The 19,675-nt window shown below is 35.8% G+C and overlaps 1 protein-coding gene across 3 annotated transcripts in view; it reads right to left on the minus strand.

Annotated features, from left to right (window-relative positions):
- Positions 1-1,828: 1,828 nt before the first annotated feature.
- The window catches only part of PCM1 (pericentriolar material 1), a 79,720-nt gene continuing 61,873 nt past the window's right edge, over positions 1,829-19,675 (minus strand). For all 3 annotated transcript variants that reach the window (XM_081130159.1, XM_081130158.1, XM_081130157.1), the window contains 13 exons: positions 18,480-18,600; positions 16,878-17,036; positions 16,509-16,645; positions 14,020-14,154; positions 11,864-12,061; positions 10,204-10,266; positions 9,796-9,931; positions 9,043-9,203; positions 8,095-8,170; positions 7,347-7,597; positions 5,588-5,680; positions 5,385-5,502; positions 1,829-4,052 (listed from right to left, as the gene is read on the minus strand). In XM_081130159.1, the coding sequence (XP_080986285.1) occupies positions 4,027-4,052; positions 5,385-5,502; positions 5,588-5,680; positions 7,347-7,597; positions 8,095-8,170; positions 9,043-9,203; positions 9,796-9,931; positions 10,204-10,266; positions 11,864-12,061; positions 14,020-14,154; positions 16,509-16,645; positions 16,878-17,036; positions 18,480-18,600 (1,674 nt within the window). In that variant the 3' untranslated portion in view covers positions 1,829-4,026. The remainder of the gene's footprint in view (positions 4,053-5,384; positions 5,503-5,587; positions 5,681-7,346; positions 7,598-8,094; positions 8,171-9,042; positions 9,204-9,795; positions 9,932-10,203; positions 10,267-11,863; positions 12,062-14,019; positions 14,155-16,508; positions 16,646-16,877; positions 17,037-18,479; positions 18,601-19,675) is intronic.

A 19,675-nucleotide genomic window follows, 5' to 3' on the forward strand; every position in this document is an offset into this window, starting at 1 on the left:
GTAGGGTTGTTTAGTGGTAAAAAGGAAAGTATAAAATAGGATATACAGTATAAGCCTATTTACATAAACTTTATATGTGTGTCTATGCATAACTAGATCTACATCATCTACATCTATAATATGAAAAGGTGACTAGGAGAATGTTTACAGATACGTTGACAATGGTTCCCTCTGGAAAGTGATGTAAATTGCTATTTTAATTTGGAGAGGACATGAATGAGATTGTATTTTAAGAAATATACTGGATAATAATCCTGGATAGGCTGGATCCAAACCATGGACTGCAATTTCCCCACCTAGTTTTAGGTAAGGAGAAAAAGACAAGGGGCAATCATGATATAATCCAAGGTGAAACAAAATTATATAATCCAGAAAGCTATCTGAAATACTAATTCTGTAGCTTAACTGAACTCCATTACTGTATGTCTTAAACACTGAACTCCATTACTGTATGTCTTAAACATTTTGGGGGGCTGTGGGGATAGAGTGAGAGAATGGAAAGAGGCAAGAGAATGAAATAGAAGGTAACTAGTAGAATGGTCAAAGTGACACTGTGGGAAAACTCTACATCTAAGATCCACTATAATGAAGGCTCTTTAGCTTTTGCCTCCTTATGTAAAGGGGAAAATTACAAAAAGAGTATAGAGCCAGGACATGTTAGAAAAGAATGTTTGTTAAGCAAAGAACATATGGAAGCAAGTGTGGTCCTGAAAGACCCCTTCTTTTCCTGTGCCTCTTTTCTCCACATGGGTACATATGTGATGCCTTACACTTGTGTAGTGCTCGACATCCAAACACCTACATGAGCACTGCTTCACTGGGTAGACAACCCATATTCCCCTTCTAGAAAAGACTGAATAGCCAACAGGTGAAGGAGCAGGGGAGATGGAAGAACTCCTAACTGTCCACAGTCTCCGGAAAAGAGGTTTAACACAAGTGCTGAATATTATACTGTGAACTGATAGAGCACTTTATATTTTCAAGATCTTTCATGATATGGCCCCAGCTGGTGTGGCTCAGTTGGGCATCGTCCCGCGCACTGAAAGGTTGCTGGCTGGATTAAAAGGCAGGGCGCATGCCCGGATTGCAGGCTTGATCCCTGGTGGGGGGTGTGCAGGAGGCAGCAGATTGATGCTTCACTCTCTTATTGATGTTTCTCTCCCTTTCCCTTCCTCTCTTAAAAAACCATTAAAGCCCGGCCGGGCGTGGCTCAGTGGTTGAGTGTTGACCTAGGATCTAGGAGATCAGGGTTCGATTCCCGGCCAGGGCACATGCCTGGGTTGCAGGCTGCAGCCGATCAATGACTCTCTCATCTTTGGTGTTTCTCTCTCTCCCTCTCCTTTTCTCTCTTTGAGATCAATAAAGATATATTTTTAAAAATACCCCAAAACATTAAAAAATATATTTAAAAATCACATGTGATTTAACAGACCTAAATATCAGGGATAACTACACGTAGCAAGAGTCTTAATGTAAAAATACTATGTAAAGAGAACTCTGTTGTACTGAAATTTTACATTATGATTAGTTTTCAAAATAACCAAATCAATAGCTTTCTGTAAAACGCTGCCCCAAAGGTTCTGTTATGGATATTTCTGAGTTTGATAAGATAATTAAAAATCTTCTATATGAATCAAAGTCATTGGTAGGCGTAGGATTCCCCCCCCCCCCCTTCCTTAACCAGAAGCACCACTCAATATGAGGAAAGAACCAGACACGTAAGGACAGCAAACATTAAAGTAACAATTAGAGCTGTACAGCAAGAACAACAAGAAATGCTGGCTCTTCCAGACAAGGCGGCTAGGCAACCACATTTATACAGTGAAATAAGTGAAATCCAGAGCAAATTATTTGACAGATGAAAAATGGCCTGTTTATAGTAAAAGTCTAGCAATAAGCCAGAAACCTCCCAGTCTAATTTTGAATAAATATGAGAATGTTCTCCACACAGGATGTAAGACAGATACAACTAAGAAATAGTAGAGCATATCGCACTGTAAGAAAAATGGTCTCAAGTTTAATAAAGCTGCTCTCTGGCTAGTTGATATGTCATTTTTCATGTCTTGATTGCTTTTTACACCTAAAATTGTCAAATAAGCCACAATTCTGGAGTAAATTCTAAAGTGTAAGTATGTCAATTTAAATGAAAATGCAATTCAGGATCATACACAGGATATACATTTATTAACAGTGGAAAAGCATCTACCCAAAGTGAATGTTACAAAATACAAAGAGTACCTGCAGTCTGCGGAGCGCATTACTTTAGGCATTGCCTCGACCTGTGTAGGGCTCTCTCTCACTCATTCTGACCTTTTCTCCCTCTTTTATATCTAACCAAAATTTTAACTTATAAATTAAACACACAGGAATATTTAATGCCTAACTCTTTAGCAATAGCTACTAGGGGAAAACATATGAAACTAGGTATTTGCTCTCAAACTCTAGGTATTTTAAAACTAAATTATCTACTAAAATAGAAAACACCAGACTAGATTACAGAAGCTATAACATAGGTCAAATAAACAAGTCTGATAAGGTTCACAGGTACTATAACAACAACTAAGATATAAGTACAACTCTTCCACCATAACACTCTTTAACATGCAAGCAGGGCAAGAGAAAGTCACAATATGTGAGGCTTGGCTTTAATACAAAATGAAGTTTCTCCTCCTATACAATCAATCTAGAAAACAAATATAGAATCGGAGTACACATATAATTTAACTTAGTGTTTCAACTCTCCTGAAGTCAAGCAAACTGGATAAGAATTCCTGATTCTGGAATGACAGTTTTCTGAATAGGTTTTACTGAAGTAGGAGATACATGTCTCACATAATTTAAGTAGCAATACAGTAAATGTCCTCATAGGAAAATGTTCATTTACTACTCCCTGGTTGGACATCACAGTTTTACACTGAGGTATCAGGCAGGTAAGAATTTTAAAGGAATACCAACCAAATTCTTAAAGGGTATTTCAGTCAATTTTTAACAAATTTAAAAGATACCTGGGATGAATAACTGGTTCTGTGGTGCCCTATTGGGTATATGGCAAATTTGAGATCTAAGGGTAAACCATCTTTTAAAAGCTGGCTGACTTAGTGATGAAGTCGACACACAGATTTTCATTACTCAATACTTCATTTCTCTCGCTACACACAGAAGCAAGTGCTATGCTTTGATCTTAAACCATCATCTCAATAAGTTCATCCAAAGGCATACAGAACACCTTAACGTTCTGGTACATAAATTTAGTTCTATCAATCCCTACTTGAAAGAGCCGGCTTTTCATTTGAAATTAATCACAATTAATTGTGCAGAAATACTCTCTATATGAAACTTTTTTTTAGATGGAGGCAACACAGATAGGAATTGAAATTCTGGAAAATAGTTATCTAATCGGTACTAAGGACATGTGTTCTAAGCTTATTATGCAATTTGAACAGAGTATTACTATATATCCTACAATAACTTCACAGATATCCTGGAAACCTTTATAACCTGTCCTATTCTTGCATAGGAATAAGACATGAAGGTATCTAAAAAAACATTAGGCCCAATAGCAGTAACACTGGCATTATTTGGAAGTCTGCTATAATAATGACTAGACTTTATAATAAATAGCGTATTTCTCTAACTCTTGACCACTAACTCTTCTTTGAGCAGCCTAATTATATAGAACAGTGGCTTGCTGTATAGAATTCAACATAATTTCCAGAAAAGATACTTTACAGATAAATCCAAACTTTATTTAAAACTACATTTTAAGTTCAACATTACCAAACATCACAATGAGGGGAAAATCAGAAAGAGGAAGAGAAAACCCCACAGTGTATCAAGGCTTGACTGTGTCCAGAATTTAGTTTCTCATGTTAACTGCCATGGGCAGAAATTAGCACACCTATCAAAAATGCAGTGTCAAACTAATTTACATTTTTATACAGATCAAAACAGATGTTTATTTAGAACCATTTTCATATATGCACTGACTATGTAAAAGAGAGAGTGAGATGAGCCTCTGAAGACATCTCATGTGCTCTGGGTTCCCACCGTTTCTGAAAAACAGAATAATGGTGCCTTATGAATTACTTACTGAATCCAGCTTTGACTTACTATAATTTAATATTTTTGTCTTCCATTATAATTTTCACTTTTGATACAAACTTATTACCAAGGAAATACTAATTTAGATTGCTACAATAATTCCCTGGTAACACACAGTAAGAGTTTTAAAAGAACAGGTGAGAGTTTAAGATGGCAGACTTCTGAGCAGATCGTGCCTGTCTCTCTCTCTTTCTCAAAAAAAAAAAAAGGAGTGTAAAAATGAATCAATCCAAGCCGACAGGAGAAGAGTGGGTCTGAGAGAACAGAGCTCAGGAGACACCATCAGCTCCCCAGAAGCTGAATGCAGAGGGAGGCACAGTGAGCCCAAGAAGCCGCAGCCGGGACACACACGGAGATGGTCACCAGCTGAGATTCTAACAAGCAGAACTGCGCTGAAAACTGGGAGATTAACTGAAGGTGTGATATTTGGTCTGCCCTTCTCTTCATCCCATTTCTAAGAAAAACAAAAAAAATCTTACAAGATTTTAATCAACTGAGGAATTGATAGTAACAAAAAAACATCTTTTGAGTTTGATGCAAGAAATGCTCTCCTCTGTGACCCATGAAGAGGGAAATCTGGGACTATCACTTGGCTCTGCAATGAACCATATTTATACGGAACCATCTTCAGAAAAAGAGATGTAACTATTAGTTATAAAAGCAAATATAAACGTGTTTATTTAAATAACCTCAATGTAAGAAAGGGTGAAAACTGAACAGAGGAGAAAGGAAGAGGGACGGAGTAACCAGGTAGCGACCAGAGCTGCTGAAACCAGAGAAGGTATACATTAAAGTTAACAAAGGCAACACACAGCAAACCAAAAACCCCACAAAAACCCAGTATGAAGACTGAAAGAAGAGGAAAGGTCTAAATACCCACTTTTCACTTATGAGATAAGGAATGTTATCTAAATTTTTAAAGTTAAGGAAAATCACGAGTATTATTTTGAGATAGAGGGTCTCCTTCAAAAGGACTAAACACCAACAATTAAAAAGTGTTCTTACTAATTATCATTAACTATTCTGCAACTTCCTTTCTTAAACCATGTGCATGTATTACTTTGCTAAAACTGAAGATTTTAAAAATTAAAAAAAATCACCTGATAATACCATTTTACAAATTAGGAAGCTGAACTAAAAATTTTAGAGAATTATGTTTCCTTTCCAATATCTGACTTAAATCTCCCATGTACCAGTAGTGCATTTAAAAAAAACAAAACAAAATGATGGTGTACGACTAAGTAAATTTTCAACATGATATGGTTAAAACTGGTAACTCATACCAGGTTCTTTTAGTGTCTGAGAATTCCCAGCTAATTCTTCAGTCTGCATTTCACATAATATTTCACCAGATAAATGGTTTTTCTGTTCTTCTTCTACCATTTTCTTCCTTAGATCTGCCTTTGGAATGATGAAAAAAACAATCATTTTCATCTTAACAATAATTGTTATGTAAAGATAAGCTTAATTAAAGAGAGCCAAATACCTCTGAATATATTGTCAGTTTAAGTGGTAAATCTTCAACTTTCACAAAGTCTTCTTCATCAGATTTCTGACTTATATTACCAGATTCTGCTTCCTGTAAGATAAGCATATTGTATTTAACAAAAGTTATCCACTATCTGTGATTTAAAACCAAAGTCATCCATGCAGAGAGATAAACTGGATTCTTATATAAGCATACATTAGGAATTCTATCATATTTGGTATTCTAATTTAGTTACACTCTAACTGAAACAGAAACCTAAACTTCACAGGAAGGATTACACACTTGCAGGTAGGGAGCATACTTCATGCTTTTTTGCTCTCATTTTATAAAACAAACAGCCAGTTTATCCAGGCTAAAGGAGGAAAAAGTAGTTATACTTAGGGCTAAAATAATTAGAAGAACAGCTTTTGTTTCTTGATGTGTTTACAGAATACGAGAGCTGAATCCAGTAGAATCTAAGTAGACATTTACAGACTTTCAATATCAACTCTGTGGAGGCTCAGACAGAAAGATGAGGTATGAAGTTAGTACTCATTTTTGTGATCACCTCACACTGTGTTTTTTTGGAACCTGAATTCTCTTATTCTCTTAGTTCTCTGACTTTTAATAGCATCATCATCCTACCATTACCCAAGTGGAAACCATAGGTTTTTCTTTTTCTTGCAACATTTCTCACCCATCTCTCTCATTTAGCTCCTATTTTGTACTTATATGGTAATGGGGCCTTCTAACATTCTTCCTTTACAACATATTTTATATAGTCATCAGATTCATCTTCAAAAACCATGACTATAAAAATTTCATTTTCCTATGCAAAAACCTTCAGTAGTGCCCTGGCCTAAAATTCAAATTCAAGACCCTCTATAACCTAACTTCAAGTTTGTTTCATTGCAGTGCTTCGTTCAGCAACTCTATACAATCATCAAATGATAATAAGAATAAATCTAACAGGTAATGTTAAAGTTTTAAATGCAAAATTTTACTGGTAATGGAGAAAATAAAACACAGTTAAGAATTACTCTTGCTACTACTGTTTTTGAAACATTTTAAGCCCCCTGAGAAATTATAAAATTCTAATTATAAATCTATCTTCAGGAAGAAAATTGATATTAATTTTAAAAATATGTGAAAACATTCCATAGACCTAAGAGTATATTGTTATAAATTCCTTCATTTTTGCTGATAAAACAAAGTATATAAAACATATACAACCCAAGGATCCAAAAAATAACCTGCTTGCTATAAAATTAAATTGATACAAAGGTCCAGATTTGGTAGCATATTTCCTAGCATGTTTTTTGGTCATTCAGTGTATAGCGATAAAGACACTATTGCTGTCAAATTGTTTTATTTCCCATCCCAAATGTAAACTTTAGGGTTATCAAAGATTTACAAAATGTTCTAAATAGTCAAGTCATGTACAGGTAGTATAGGAGAGTAATGATGATTCGAGTGTCATTATAGCTTCAGGTCTGAACTTGAAATGAACTCTCTTCAGGTTGCCACCTAAAACTCACCTCTTTGGTTTTCGAAATTATGGAAAGTAGAATAGCTTTTAGGTTTTGAGTAGTTGTCTTCATTTCCTATCACCGTTCTGTTCAAGTTAAAATAAGTTTGAATAAGAAATAAAAATATTCTGACAATTTCTAAACCTAAACACAAAGTGGAGTTGTATTTACATGCTGAAAATGTTAACCTGCAAATAAAGAAATATGCAGAAATGAAATGCAGAAATATTTAGAAATGTGATACATACATAGTCATTTACCAACACTGGAGATTCAGTATCAGGACTTCCAGCCAGAGAGCTTTCAGGAGTTTCCGGAGCAGATTTAACTTCTTTGACTTTAGGCACCAAGGTTTCAATTTCAGTTAAAGGCAAAGCGTTAGGCTGTTTAGATGAATCAGTGGTAGTAAGCAAGTCCTTTTGGACAGTGCTATTTAGAGGTTGCTCATTTTCCAAGATGTTGAGGTAACATGGTTTCACAGGAGCACTATCCTGGTCATCTGTCATCAAAGGAAAGTCTCAGCATTAGTGTAAAGCACAGCTGTTATTTTATTACTACACCAAATAAAGGCAACAGACCCAAAAGAAAGGCAACTATACACTTTCCTTATCAACAATTTCCAAATTTAATTGACCAGATCCATCTAGGGATGTTTTTAATATTAGATTCCTAAAAATCCATGTGATTTCTGACGAAGCAGGATTTTCAGGAGTAAAGCCCAGGAATGGGTATTTTTAAAAAATCCCTCACACTTCTATCTAAAGATGTTTTCTTTACAGAATTTTTTCTGTGTATTTAGATATTTAGGTATGTCAACTTTTCTTTAACGACTACAGAAAACAAAGCCCTCAAGTTTTCTACAACGTTTTTAGGGGGAGCAAAGGCCAAAAATACCTTCAACTTACATTAGCTAAGAATTTAATTTTTTTCACTCTTTAAGCACATAAAGAGCACTTTAAATAATCTTAAAATTGAATACTTATTTAGATTTCTTACCCTTAGTAGTAGTGGGTTCTTGTTCTGATGGGACATTTTTGCTTTCTGCTGATTTTTCAAAGTTCTGTTGTAGAACCTAGAAGGAAAAAAAAAAATCTTGATAGCAGTGACCTAAAATATATGGTCACTATACAGGAGGAAGAGATTATCACCATGTGGGTTTTGTCCAACCCGAGACCTATATACAAAAGAATTTTAAAAATATCTTCTAAAAGTATTTCAAGGGGGCTGTGATTGCAATTTCAAGACAGCTAAATAAAAATGTTTCTTCTCCTTAAAGAACCTCAAAATAATACACAGAACTAGAATATTATGAATTCCACTATTTTTTATTAATTTTTCAGATCAGACTCTATCTTAAATAAAACTTACATCTGTTTATATGTAGATGCTAAGAGAATGGAAGAGGAACTGACCAGGAGGGGCGAAAGAGGAAAGCTACGTGCCTTCAGCAGGAGGAAACAAAAGCTGAGGTTTACCTCATAACTGAAGTGCCAGGTTCTAGGGAGGAGTATCGTGGTGGGGATGGAAGGGGGTAGTAGTGGGTATCTGAGGCCGGTTAAGGAAAGTGTAGTCACCCAGGTCCCTCCCTAACTTCCACAGAAAGCGAAAGAATACATTTTGGAGAAATTAAACTAGTAAGTCTCAGGCCTGGGGGCCATCAGGGGTAGGGGTGGGGTAGGGAGAGCACAAATGAGGACAGGGCAAAGCGTCATACTGAAAACAGAAGTATTTGGTTAAAGTATGCATGATGGTGGGACCCCCAGCCCCATTCTCACATCTGGCTCCAGAATACCAGCAGCCAAGGAGATATTTTAAGGATATATTAAAAATCTGTATTCATGAAAATGAGAATGGGGAAGCTGTAAATTTTGACATGGTTAGAAAGGATCTGCTTTTTGTAGTTAAAATAAGGCAGGAGGGAGGCTGTTGGTCTATGTTGGATACCTGATCACCACGTTCATTTTCTTCCGCAGTTTCAGTGTTAGCCTGGAGTGAGGTCTGGACATCTACAGGCCCCTCTTCAAATTCTTCTACTTCCTCATCTTCATTCTCATCTTCCCCACTTCCATAATTAGTCAGCGCTTGAGTTTCAGCTTTGGACAAATCTAAGTTGGTTAACACAATATTTTAGTAAATTTTCAGCACTCGATAGCTACAACTTATTGTATTCATGTATTGTGCAAGTGCTTTACATACAACTGAAATCTTCAAAACAGTAAGTACTAGAAAAAACTGTGGTGCAGAAACAAGAAATTTAGTCAGGATCACATTGCAATTCAAATTCAGAGTTGTCAGACACCTAATTCTATATTCATTACATTCCACCAAACTGTTTCAATAGGAGACCTATAAGGAACAAGTGCATGGCCTGGCGGTGTTGCTAAGTACTTAATAGTGTCAGCCCATGTACCGAAGGGTAGAGGGTTGGATTCCTGCTCAAGGGCACTTACCTGGGTTGCAGGTTCAATCCCCAGCCTGGGTAGGGGCATGTTCAGGAGGCAACCAATCCATGTGTCTCTCTCACATCAATGTTTGTCTCTCTCACATCAATGTTTCTCTCTCTCTCTCTCTGGCTCTCCATCTCCCCCCTCCCCCCTTCCACTCTCTAAAAATCAATGGAAACATTATCCTCAGGTGAGGATTAACAACAATAAAAAGAACAAGTGTGTGAACCCAGCAGGAAGCCTTTAAACTTACTAATAGACACCGGATGTTCTTCACTTTCTTCGTCTTCCTCTTGATCGGAAATATCAGATCTCACATTTTTGGGACCGTCACCATCATACTCCTCAGATGTTTCAGTCTGCTTAATGGTTTCAGTCTCATCCTTGTCCTAGCCACAAATAAATTTGATTTAATTTATTTCTTAAAGTACATTTTAAAAAGGAATATAGTAAGTCTATCATAAAAAGATGATCGTCATTTTCTAATAAAAAACATAAAGAATCATTTTTGACAGTTTAGTTTTGCTCTTAAAAGAAAGGTTTGTCAGAAGAAAGGACATTTGATAATATACTTTGCTTTCAAACATTAAGGTAAAAGCTGTTAAAAATAATTTAATTTCGTCTGGAAAGCATTATTTTTTAGGCACAAATTAGCACGTACTCTGTCTTCCTCATCAATTTCTGCAGCAGGTGAGCCATGATCTCCTTCAAGAATCCTTTTGGCCTATAAACAAATCAATTAAACAGAATTTAGGGGTATCCGTTCAGCATTACACTTATGTATTCAGTAAACTTTAACAAAAGCTACATCATCCAAAGAGGTCAATACTTCTTTGAAATGTAAATTGAACTCTACTTAAATCTTTTAAATTAACAAAACCAAAGCAACACTGCCTACTGACTTCTCCTTGGGTAAATAAGAGGCATCTCAAATTTACTAAGTCCAAAACAAAACTTGACTCCTTCCTTCCAAATGCTACCCTCCTTTAGTCTTCCCAGGCTCAGTAAATGGCCCATCATGTACCCCAATACATAAGTCAGAAAACCACAAAGCAGCCTATACTTTACTTTTATTACCCACATCTAAACCATTAGAATGCCTTACTGGCTCAATCATCAAAGTGTACCTGTTGTTGCACACTCAGAGCTAAGACACATCATTTCTTACCTGGGCTACTAACAGCCTTACAACTGGTCTGCTTCTTTCTCTCCTCTCCCACAATTTCTGTTCAATATGGTATCCAGACAAAAATTTTAAATTGTATAAGAGATTATGTCACTCCTCTATTTCAATCTTTCCCATAGATTGTCATGCTTAGAATAAAACATCCTTATCACAGTTTCTTAAGGCCCCATAATTTGGCCGAATCTATTTCTGTGAATTCATCTTCTACACTCTCAATTCATTTAATGTGTTCTTGCCTCCTTGGCTTTCTCCCTGTTCTCCAAACTGCTCAATCCTGCCTTAGAGTCTTCACACTTAAGTTCTCTCCTCCTGGAATGCTCTTCCCCTTTATCATCATTATAAACCCCTTGTCTTTCATGACTTAGCTCATTTTACACTCCCTCAAAGAGCCTTGTGAGAATGCCTATCTAAAGTAGTACTTCTGATCCTTTATTATGGCATTATCCTGTTTTATTTCCTTCAAACTCTAAGCAATGGCTGAAATAATATGAAATGTCTTTATGTCTAGAAAATATTTTAAAATTGTGAAACAGATGGCGTGACTTTATCTACTTTAGATTTAAGAAAGAAGGGTTATTCCATTCTGCTTTGGGTCTTGACCTGCTTTCACTTTCATCATTAGAGAGTCAAGATAAGGGTGTAGGTCTAAGCAATAAGCCCCTGGGATACCTCAAATTGAGGGGAAAAAATCTCATCCAATTTCACACGTGATCAAGACTAATTTAACAGGGTATAAGAAGCTAGAGGGATGTGCAACCAAAGTCCTACTGATAACAAGCATGTGTGTTATCTGGGTGAAACATATGCCCAGGGAAGCTACTGGGGTAGGCAACAGCTGCCAAAGACCTATCATCCTCTCTTCTCTGTAAACCTGAATCAGTGACAAGAATGTGAACGAGATCTCTGACAATGTACATTTAGCATCGTTTCCTGCATTCCTGATTTGTAGCCACCGATGTTACCACTGAGATTCAGTACTGGGCTAGCATATGTACTGATTTATATAATCTGATTAACTAGTATTATTGTAAACTACTTTTCTGAGATCAAGTATGATTATAGTTATTAGTAATAATCAATAACTATTTATATGCTAATTATAATTACCTCTAAAATAAAAATGAACGTTATTTACCTCTTTGGCATAAGACTGTATCACTCCAGCTGCTTCTATTTTCCTTTTGCATCTCTGTTTAGCAGTCATACTATTATTATCCAAATCTTGCATGAGCTTAAAGAAAGCCAACTCATTAAACAACACTTCAGATATCTCCACAAGAAGATCCTCTCCACAGTCTTTCAGTTTTCTGCCAGCAAATTTTGCCAGTGAATCCTATTCAAAATAACCAAATCACTTTAAGATTATAGTAAATGTTAACTGTGGATACGGCAATATAAATCTGAATTATAATACTCGCCTGGTAAAAAACAATTTTATTACTTTTTAGTACTGAAAAACTTTAGTTCTACTCAGTCTGAAATACAGCATCATCAAATGAACAAGCCTGGTAAATTTTGAGACACTTTTTAATAAAGCCACTTATCTTTTTCTTTCTTCCTAAAAACACGGACTATGCTATCTAGAAAATAGGCAAATAACAATGTCTGCTATCCCCTCCACTCCAAAAACTACCTTATCTAACACAATCATGGAAAGCAGTACAAACGCTGGTGCCTTGTGGGAAAAAAAATCCAGCATGAACAGGTTTCCTAAGAAAAAAAGTAGAAGAAAGTAACTTAAGCTCTAGCTCCATGAAAAACTTTCAATACTTTAAGCAAGATCTTATGTACACTACTCTAATTCTTCATGTAGATACCATTGTGGGGAAAAATCAGGAAGAGGACAAAAGAAAAGCAGATTTTCTGAGATGCAGGGGAAAAAAATCTTATTTCCAAATTTATACTTTGGGATTTGCCCACAATTATTCTTTATAGTAGGCAAAACTGATGCAGGACTGCATGGATCTTGATAAACAAAAAGTATTTAAATTGCAATTCCTCTTTCAGCCTGATTCTAAACTAGAGTTATTTATTTCTGTAGACATGCAAGCTAAATTTATAAAAATGCATTTATCTAAAAATTATCCTAGACACTCTTAAACAATGCATAAGTAACATCACTGATGTCTTCTTATATCCCTTATAAAGCATATGTTATTTCTATTAAACAGAGCCGGACAATTTAAAAACTATACAGAATTTACTCTTTAGTCTGAATAAAAATAAAATGGAAAATTATAGTGATGGAAATCTGCATCAAGCCTAGGGTTTTAAAAAATTAGCTACATGATAATACTGTCTCTAAAACCAATTTAAACACAGGAATTGAAAGGAAAAATTTTATAGAAAAAAAATTTTTTAATTTTATTTTTGTTATAGAAAAATTTTGTAATAGATTTAAAAAATGTATTTCCTAGTTTGGAATAACAATACATATCACTGAACTATCTCAATAGGAAAATATACAGGTGAATTGAACTGTCAACATTTTTATTACATGGAGTAAGGAAGGTATCCTCACTTAACAAGGGTTTTCTCAACCTTGGCACTATTAACATGTCATTAGATGGCTCCCAGCCAGTAGTGACAAAACATGTGGGAAGACATTGCTAATAATGTCTCCGTAAAGGCAAAACTGCACCCGCCCCCTTCAGAATCACTACTTTAACATAATTTAAGGTTACTGTTACAACCCAAGAGGTCTCCACGATCGACAGCTGGTTTCTGGCTTCAAAAATTTCCAGCATTGGTAAGAAATTATTTGAGAAAATATGACAAGAACTTTCAAATAGTTCAAACTTGAAATTTCTAATTAAGTAGGAGAAAAATCTAAACAAAATTTTATTAGAGTTGGGATAGGCCTTAGAAATGACATTAAATGAAGAGCATGGCCAGGGGTGGCTCAGTGGTTGAGCATCGACCTAGGATCCAGGAGATCATGGTTTGATTCTCGGTCAGGGCACGTGCCCAGGTTGCGGGCTCCACCCCCGGCAGGAGGCCTGCAGGAGGCAGCTGATAGATGACGACTCTCTCATCATTGATGTTTCTGTCTCTCCCTCTCCCTTCCTCTCTCTGAAGTCAATAAAGATATATTAAAAAAAAAAAAAAATTAAATGAAGACACAGGCTAATACAATTTTTTTTTAACCAGGTAAAAGAATAACCTGAAGAGTATTAAAAGGTCATCAAATAGACGTTAGATGGATAGCTACTTGAATTGTGTAATGCTTGAGATGCAAAAAAATCCTAACGAGGTGGTACATATTTATGTCATACAAATATAAACTCTTACCTGTAATATACTTCCAAGTTGTTTATGAAAGAACTTTACAAACTCTTTGCTCTCATCATTTTGCTGGGTCAGGGTCAACACCATGCGTCTTACTGAGGTTAGAAGTTGAGAAGAGCATACTTCATCCATGTGCTCCTGAGAAAAATTCTAGCTGGTTAGGATATAAACTTACCTATTGTTCAAGAAATATTAATCCATATAACAGATTTTATTTTTCTTGCATAGATGCTTCTCAACTTTCAGATATACATTCAGAATTATTTATTCATAATAGCCAAGCCCCCACTCTAAACACATTAAGAGGTTGGCAAATTTTGATTCATAATAGCAGATAATAGCCAGTAAAAGAAACTGGCTGATTCAAATCCTATCACTTTATGTACCTTAAGGAGAATTACTCATGCCAGTTTCCACATCATCTGCCTCTCTATTTGCAGTTCAGCTCAACTACTCTTACAACCATCCTCAGCTGGCACTACTGACATCTGCGCACTGGAGAATGCCCAGCAGCATTCTCGTCTATACACTAGATGCCAGTAGCACCCTCCACCCTCCAAAGTACTGATCACTAAAAATGTAGCTAGATATCACAAAGTGCTTTGAAGGCCAAAATGACCCCGTTGAGGACCACTGTCCTAACCGTCTTAACAAGCGACTCTGGGCAGTCTCTTCTCTTTAATCTTCCTGTAGAAGCATGTTCAGAGTACCTATAGTCCAAATCATGGTTAGCTTTCTGAGGTGAGTCCATAAAACATCCATATCAAGCACCTCAAGGTTCTAATCCCTTTTCTGCCATTAAACTCATTTAGGCAGGTCCTCCAACCTTTGGTCGGGTAAATGCGTATTTTTTTCTATATGAATGTGTAAAGTGACACCAAACTAGATGATGTCTAAGGTCCCTTAAATGTAAGGATTTAAGCTCACTTAAAAAAATTCATGCATCAAGGTAGGCAACTAAAAAGAGGAAGCCTGGGCGTGTGTGGCTCAGCGGTTGAGCGTCAACCTAGGATCCAGGCGATCGGGGTTCGATTCCCGGTCAGGGCACATGCCTGGGTTGCAGGCTCGATCCCCAGTCGGGGGCGTGCAGGAGGCAGCCGATCAGTGACAATTCTCTCATCATTGATGTTTTTATCTCTCTCGCTCCCTCTCCCTTCCTCTCTCTGAAATCAATAAAGATATATTTAAAAAAAAAAAAAAAAAAAAAAGAGGAAGACAACAGTCCCTTGTCTTCAAGGGGCTGAATCCCAGTGGAGAAGTCAGATATATGAATCACTACACTGTCCAGCAGGTGACACTTTTTAACTGCAGGGACTGTTTCTTATCACCTAGCACAGAGGCTAGCTCACAGAAGACGCTCATTACTTGCTGAATAAACAAACATCATAAAAGCAACACACACTAGGTACTATAAGAAGCTGTGGTAGTTTATTACACGCAACAACAAATATCTCTGAAGAAAAAAATATTTCAGCCAGGCAGAAAAGAGTTTTTATATTTTCAATAGTGACAACTTGAACTATGGGCTAATATGTGAAAAAGCAGTGGCAGAAATGGGAAATGGTGAGTAATTTGAAGTGAACGTACCTAGATGGCCAGTGGTGAGAATGAAGTTGGGAACGTGTACCAGATCCAGTGGTGAGTTCTCAGTAAGTGGTGCGTTAGCTCAGAAAACATTCACTTTGTGCCTATTATGACAGGCAATCTAGGCCAGTGATTTTCAACCAGTGTGCCGCAGCATACCGGTGTGCTGCAAGAATTTTTAAAACATGCAGTACCTGACTCTTTAGTCAGGGGCACTGATCTCTTTTCCCTTATATTGTCAAATAAAAAAAAATGACAACAGCCAACACAACAATAGCCATCAGTGTGAATGAATCAAAATTATTTTTTTGTCAGATCAGCAAAAAATATATTTTTTGGTGTGCCGCAGAATTAGTTATTAGTTTGTGTGCCATGAGATGAAAAAGGTTGAAAATCACTGCAATAGAAGAATCTTCAAAATGTTTTATGAGCAATGGTAGTGTTATGGGAATAAGTTGATCAATTTCCAGGATTACTACATGATACTCATTTGAGTTTCTTCTCTATACATGAGTCAGAGTAAAGAGAAAGGGTCTAAAGAGGATGGGATGGGCAGGGGGGACACAGCAAGGGCTTTGACTTGCTCACTGTCATGTCCACAAGATCTGGCCTAAAGAAGGCATTTTTTAATAAATGACAGAATATTGTGTAACCATTAAAAAATATGCAGTAGAAAAAGTGATCTAGAAAGATGTTCATGATATATGAAAAAAGCAGAACACACATACATATGTACAAAATATTATGGAAAGGTTCACAAAATGTTGATGGGGCTATCTCTGAGTGACAAAATTATGGGTTATTTCTAGTTTTTCTTTTGTTAACGTGTTTTCTGAATTTATTACACTGGAGTACTTTGTATGAATTAAAAAACAAAACAAAGTTTATTTTAAAAAATTATTGCTTACCTTCAAAAATGGGATGACTTCTTTCATAATTGCTTTAATCTGTCGGTCTAGCTGCTGAGTATCAATTCTAGGACATGGGACGGTAGAAATTTCACTTACAGGTTGCTGTGAACTATCATTTTCATTAATAGGAGTTTCTAGTTTTAAAAAGAAAATGACATTAGCAAATAAAGTCTGACATATGTATGCATTTATGTAAAATTCTAAAGAACATTAAGTTATGATTTTATGCTAAAATAATACAAAGAAACATCTATGTAATTTTACCACCCCTAATAATTAAAAAAACACTATTATATAATCAGATGGGGCATTTAATTTTTGTATATGGAACTATGATTTTTACTGTTATTGAATTCAACAACACACCTTCTAAATTATTAACAGTAGTCATGGCAGCAGCACCATTTTCATCCTCAATAATCCTGCAGGTACATCTTACGTTTGTGTTACTTTCAGCCTCGGTTTTCATACGTTCGTATTCTCTCATCCTGGCTAATGCTTGATCTAAGTGAATCACAGTATTACCTGCATATAGAACAGAAATATGTCTAGAAGATATAAAACGTTTTCATGTATTCCTCTAAATTTATCAATAAAAAAATGTCTGAACATAGGGGAGAAAACTAGCTTTAACAAATTCCAGATATTGTACTAGTTGGATACCTGGCAAACATTATCACATTTTTTAAATTTCATCCTTAAAATAACCCTATAAAGGGGATGATAGTACCCTCACTTTCAGAGAACTTAAGTAACCTGTACAAGGTTTCATAGCCAGTTAAATGTTGGAGCAAGAATTTGAACTCGGGTCTCTTGGACTCTGAAATCCATATTTATTTCAGTTTATCAATGTCGCTTCACTTAAATAGTACAAAAAAAAAATTGCAAAATGTCATGCAAATTCTGATGCAAACAATCTAACCTAAAACAATCAGCTCAGGTAAGGAAAAGACCTAAGAATAACATTTGCCAACTTACCTTTGTCTACTTCAGACAAAGCTAATGATGAATAATTGTGAAGACAACTAAAGGGGACTGGGTTAGTCTGAGAGTGATTTTTGTCTGATATGAGTTCAGTATACACTTGACAGGCATTTACTGAGAAGTGAGCTGGCCTTTAGAGTCCTTGATAATCAGGACAAAGCAAAAGGAAGATTTATTGCTTTGGTAAAAGGTAGATAACTAATGATGGGGCAAGGTTTGGCCCTTTCCTTTGTAGTGGAAAAATGTCTTTCAAATAATCTAAATCCTGTTCTCATCATATGAACAAAACACTGGAATGGGATATTAGATTACCATATGAACTAGTGCCCTAGAGGGCTGAATGATTGGATACTTGGCTATCTTTTCATAGGCTACAGCCTGGAAAATGAATCAAGAGGTACACATATACATTTTCTTAATCTCCTTTCCAAATTTAGGGCTCAGGGGTTACTTTCTTTCTCCCTTTGCATTATGAAACCCTCTAAAATTTATTATTGATGGAAAAAATGCAATGTGCCATGCCTTAGAATTACCTGGAATTCTCACTAAAGATTATGCTAGGAAATTTCAGCTCTTAACTCAAATTAAGAAGTTAACACTGTTATTGAAAATGTGATTGAATGAGGAATTGCTACCTTTGGATTTTTCCCATTGATTAACTGGAAGACCTAAAAGGGTGATCTTTCCCTTAAGGAAATTAATTTTCTAAACTTCCATTATGCATGCTAGAAAGTTCTGTATATTTTTTGCAAGAACATAACAAAGTAAGAAAGACCCCCATTTTCTTAGCATATGCAGAATCAGAAAAGTTAGAGGATTTGCCCAAGGTCAAAGAGTTAACAGTCAAGAAGATTCCTGAATTTAGACTGATTTTTAAGTCCCTGTACTACCAGAACTTTCCTTTTTAGACTTTTGTTTCCTTATCAATGCAATTCAAAGACTGTAGTAAAGTCATGTGCTAAGATTATAAAACACTCTGCTTACCTAGATCATCTGTTGCAAAAGGCTCAAAATTTGAAGATACAGACAGGACACTAGCATTATCAGCATCATTTTGCTCATTTATTTTATGTGTTTCTCTCTCAAAGTTCTTCTCATAAGTTTCCTAAGTTATAGTTTCAAAACAAATAAAAATCACTAATTTTTCTTTTAAAAAGTTGGATTACATTAAAATTATAAAACTATTTGCATAAAACTATACACTTAAAATTTTGATATAACCAAAGTTATAAAACACTGACTAGAGAGTCACAGAGAACATTAAAATATTAAGTAACCCTGCAGAACACTTGCCATTATGTAGATGACAATACACGGAGCCAGCTACAGATTAAATTTTAACTTGAAAAGTTAATGTTGTAAATTATTTCTACATCCTCAGGGTAATTCTCCTACCTCCAAACCCTAACAGTGTCCAGTACCTTAGACTATGATATGTAGTTGTCTCATATCAGAAGAAAAACATGACAGCATCATTCACATTTTTAAAATCAGTTTTATTAAAATATTATTTACAAACAATACACCTATTAAGTGCACAGTTTGACGAGTTTGAAAAATATATGCACCCATGCAACCACCATCCTTAAAAATAAAGGCCATTTCCATTAGCCCAAAAAGTTCCTTTATCTCCACTAACACCCCACTCATGTGATTTCTATCACCACAGATTAGTTTTGTTGCCTCTAGGACTTCATATAAATGGAACCATTCAGTATGTACTCTTCAATGTCTGGCTTCTTTTGCTCTGTATGTTTCTGAAATTAATCCATGCTGTTGTGTGTTTCAGAAGTTCATTATTTTAATGGCTGAATAATATTCCATTGTATGGACATACAGCAGTTTCTTTATCCATTTATCTGTCGGTATTCCACTTTGAGGCTACCATGACTAAAGATGCTATGAACATTAGTGTAAAAGAATTGTTTTGAACATATATTTTCATTTCTCTTGGATAAATACCTAGAAGAGAAATTCCTGGGTCACATGCCAAGTTTATGTTTAACTTTATAAGAAACTGCCAAACTGCTTTCCAAAGTGGTTGTACAATTTTACAATCCCACCAGCAGTGTGACAGTTCCAATTGCTCCATGTTCACCCCAACACTTCTGATTGTCAGATCTTTAATTTCAGCCTTTCTAGTGGGTGTGAGGTAACATCTCATGTGGTTTTAATTTGCA

The sequence above is a fragment of the Miniopterus schreibersii genome (assembly GCF_964146895.1).
Source record: "Miniopterus schreibersii genome assembly, chromosome: 2".
Taxonomy (NCBI): Eukaryota; Metazoa; Chordata; class Mammalia; order Chiroptera; family Miniopteridae; genus Miniopterus; species Miniopterus schreibersii.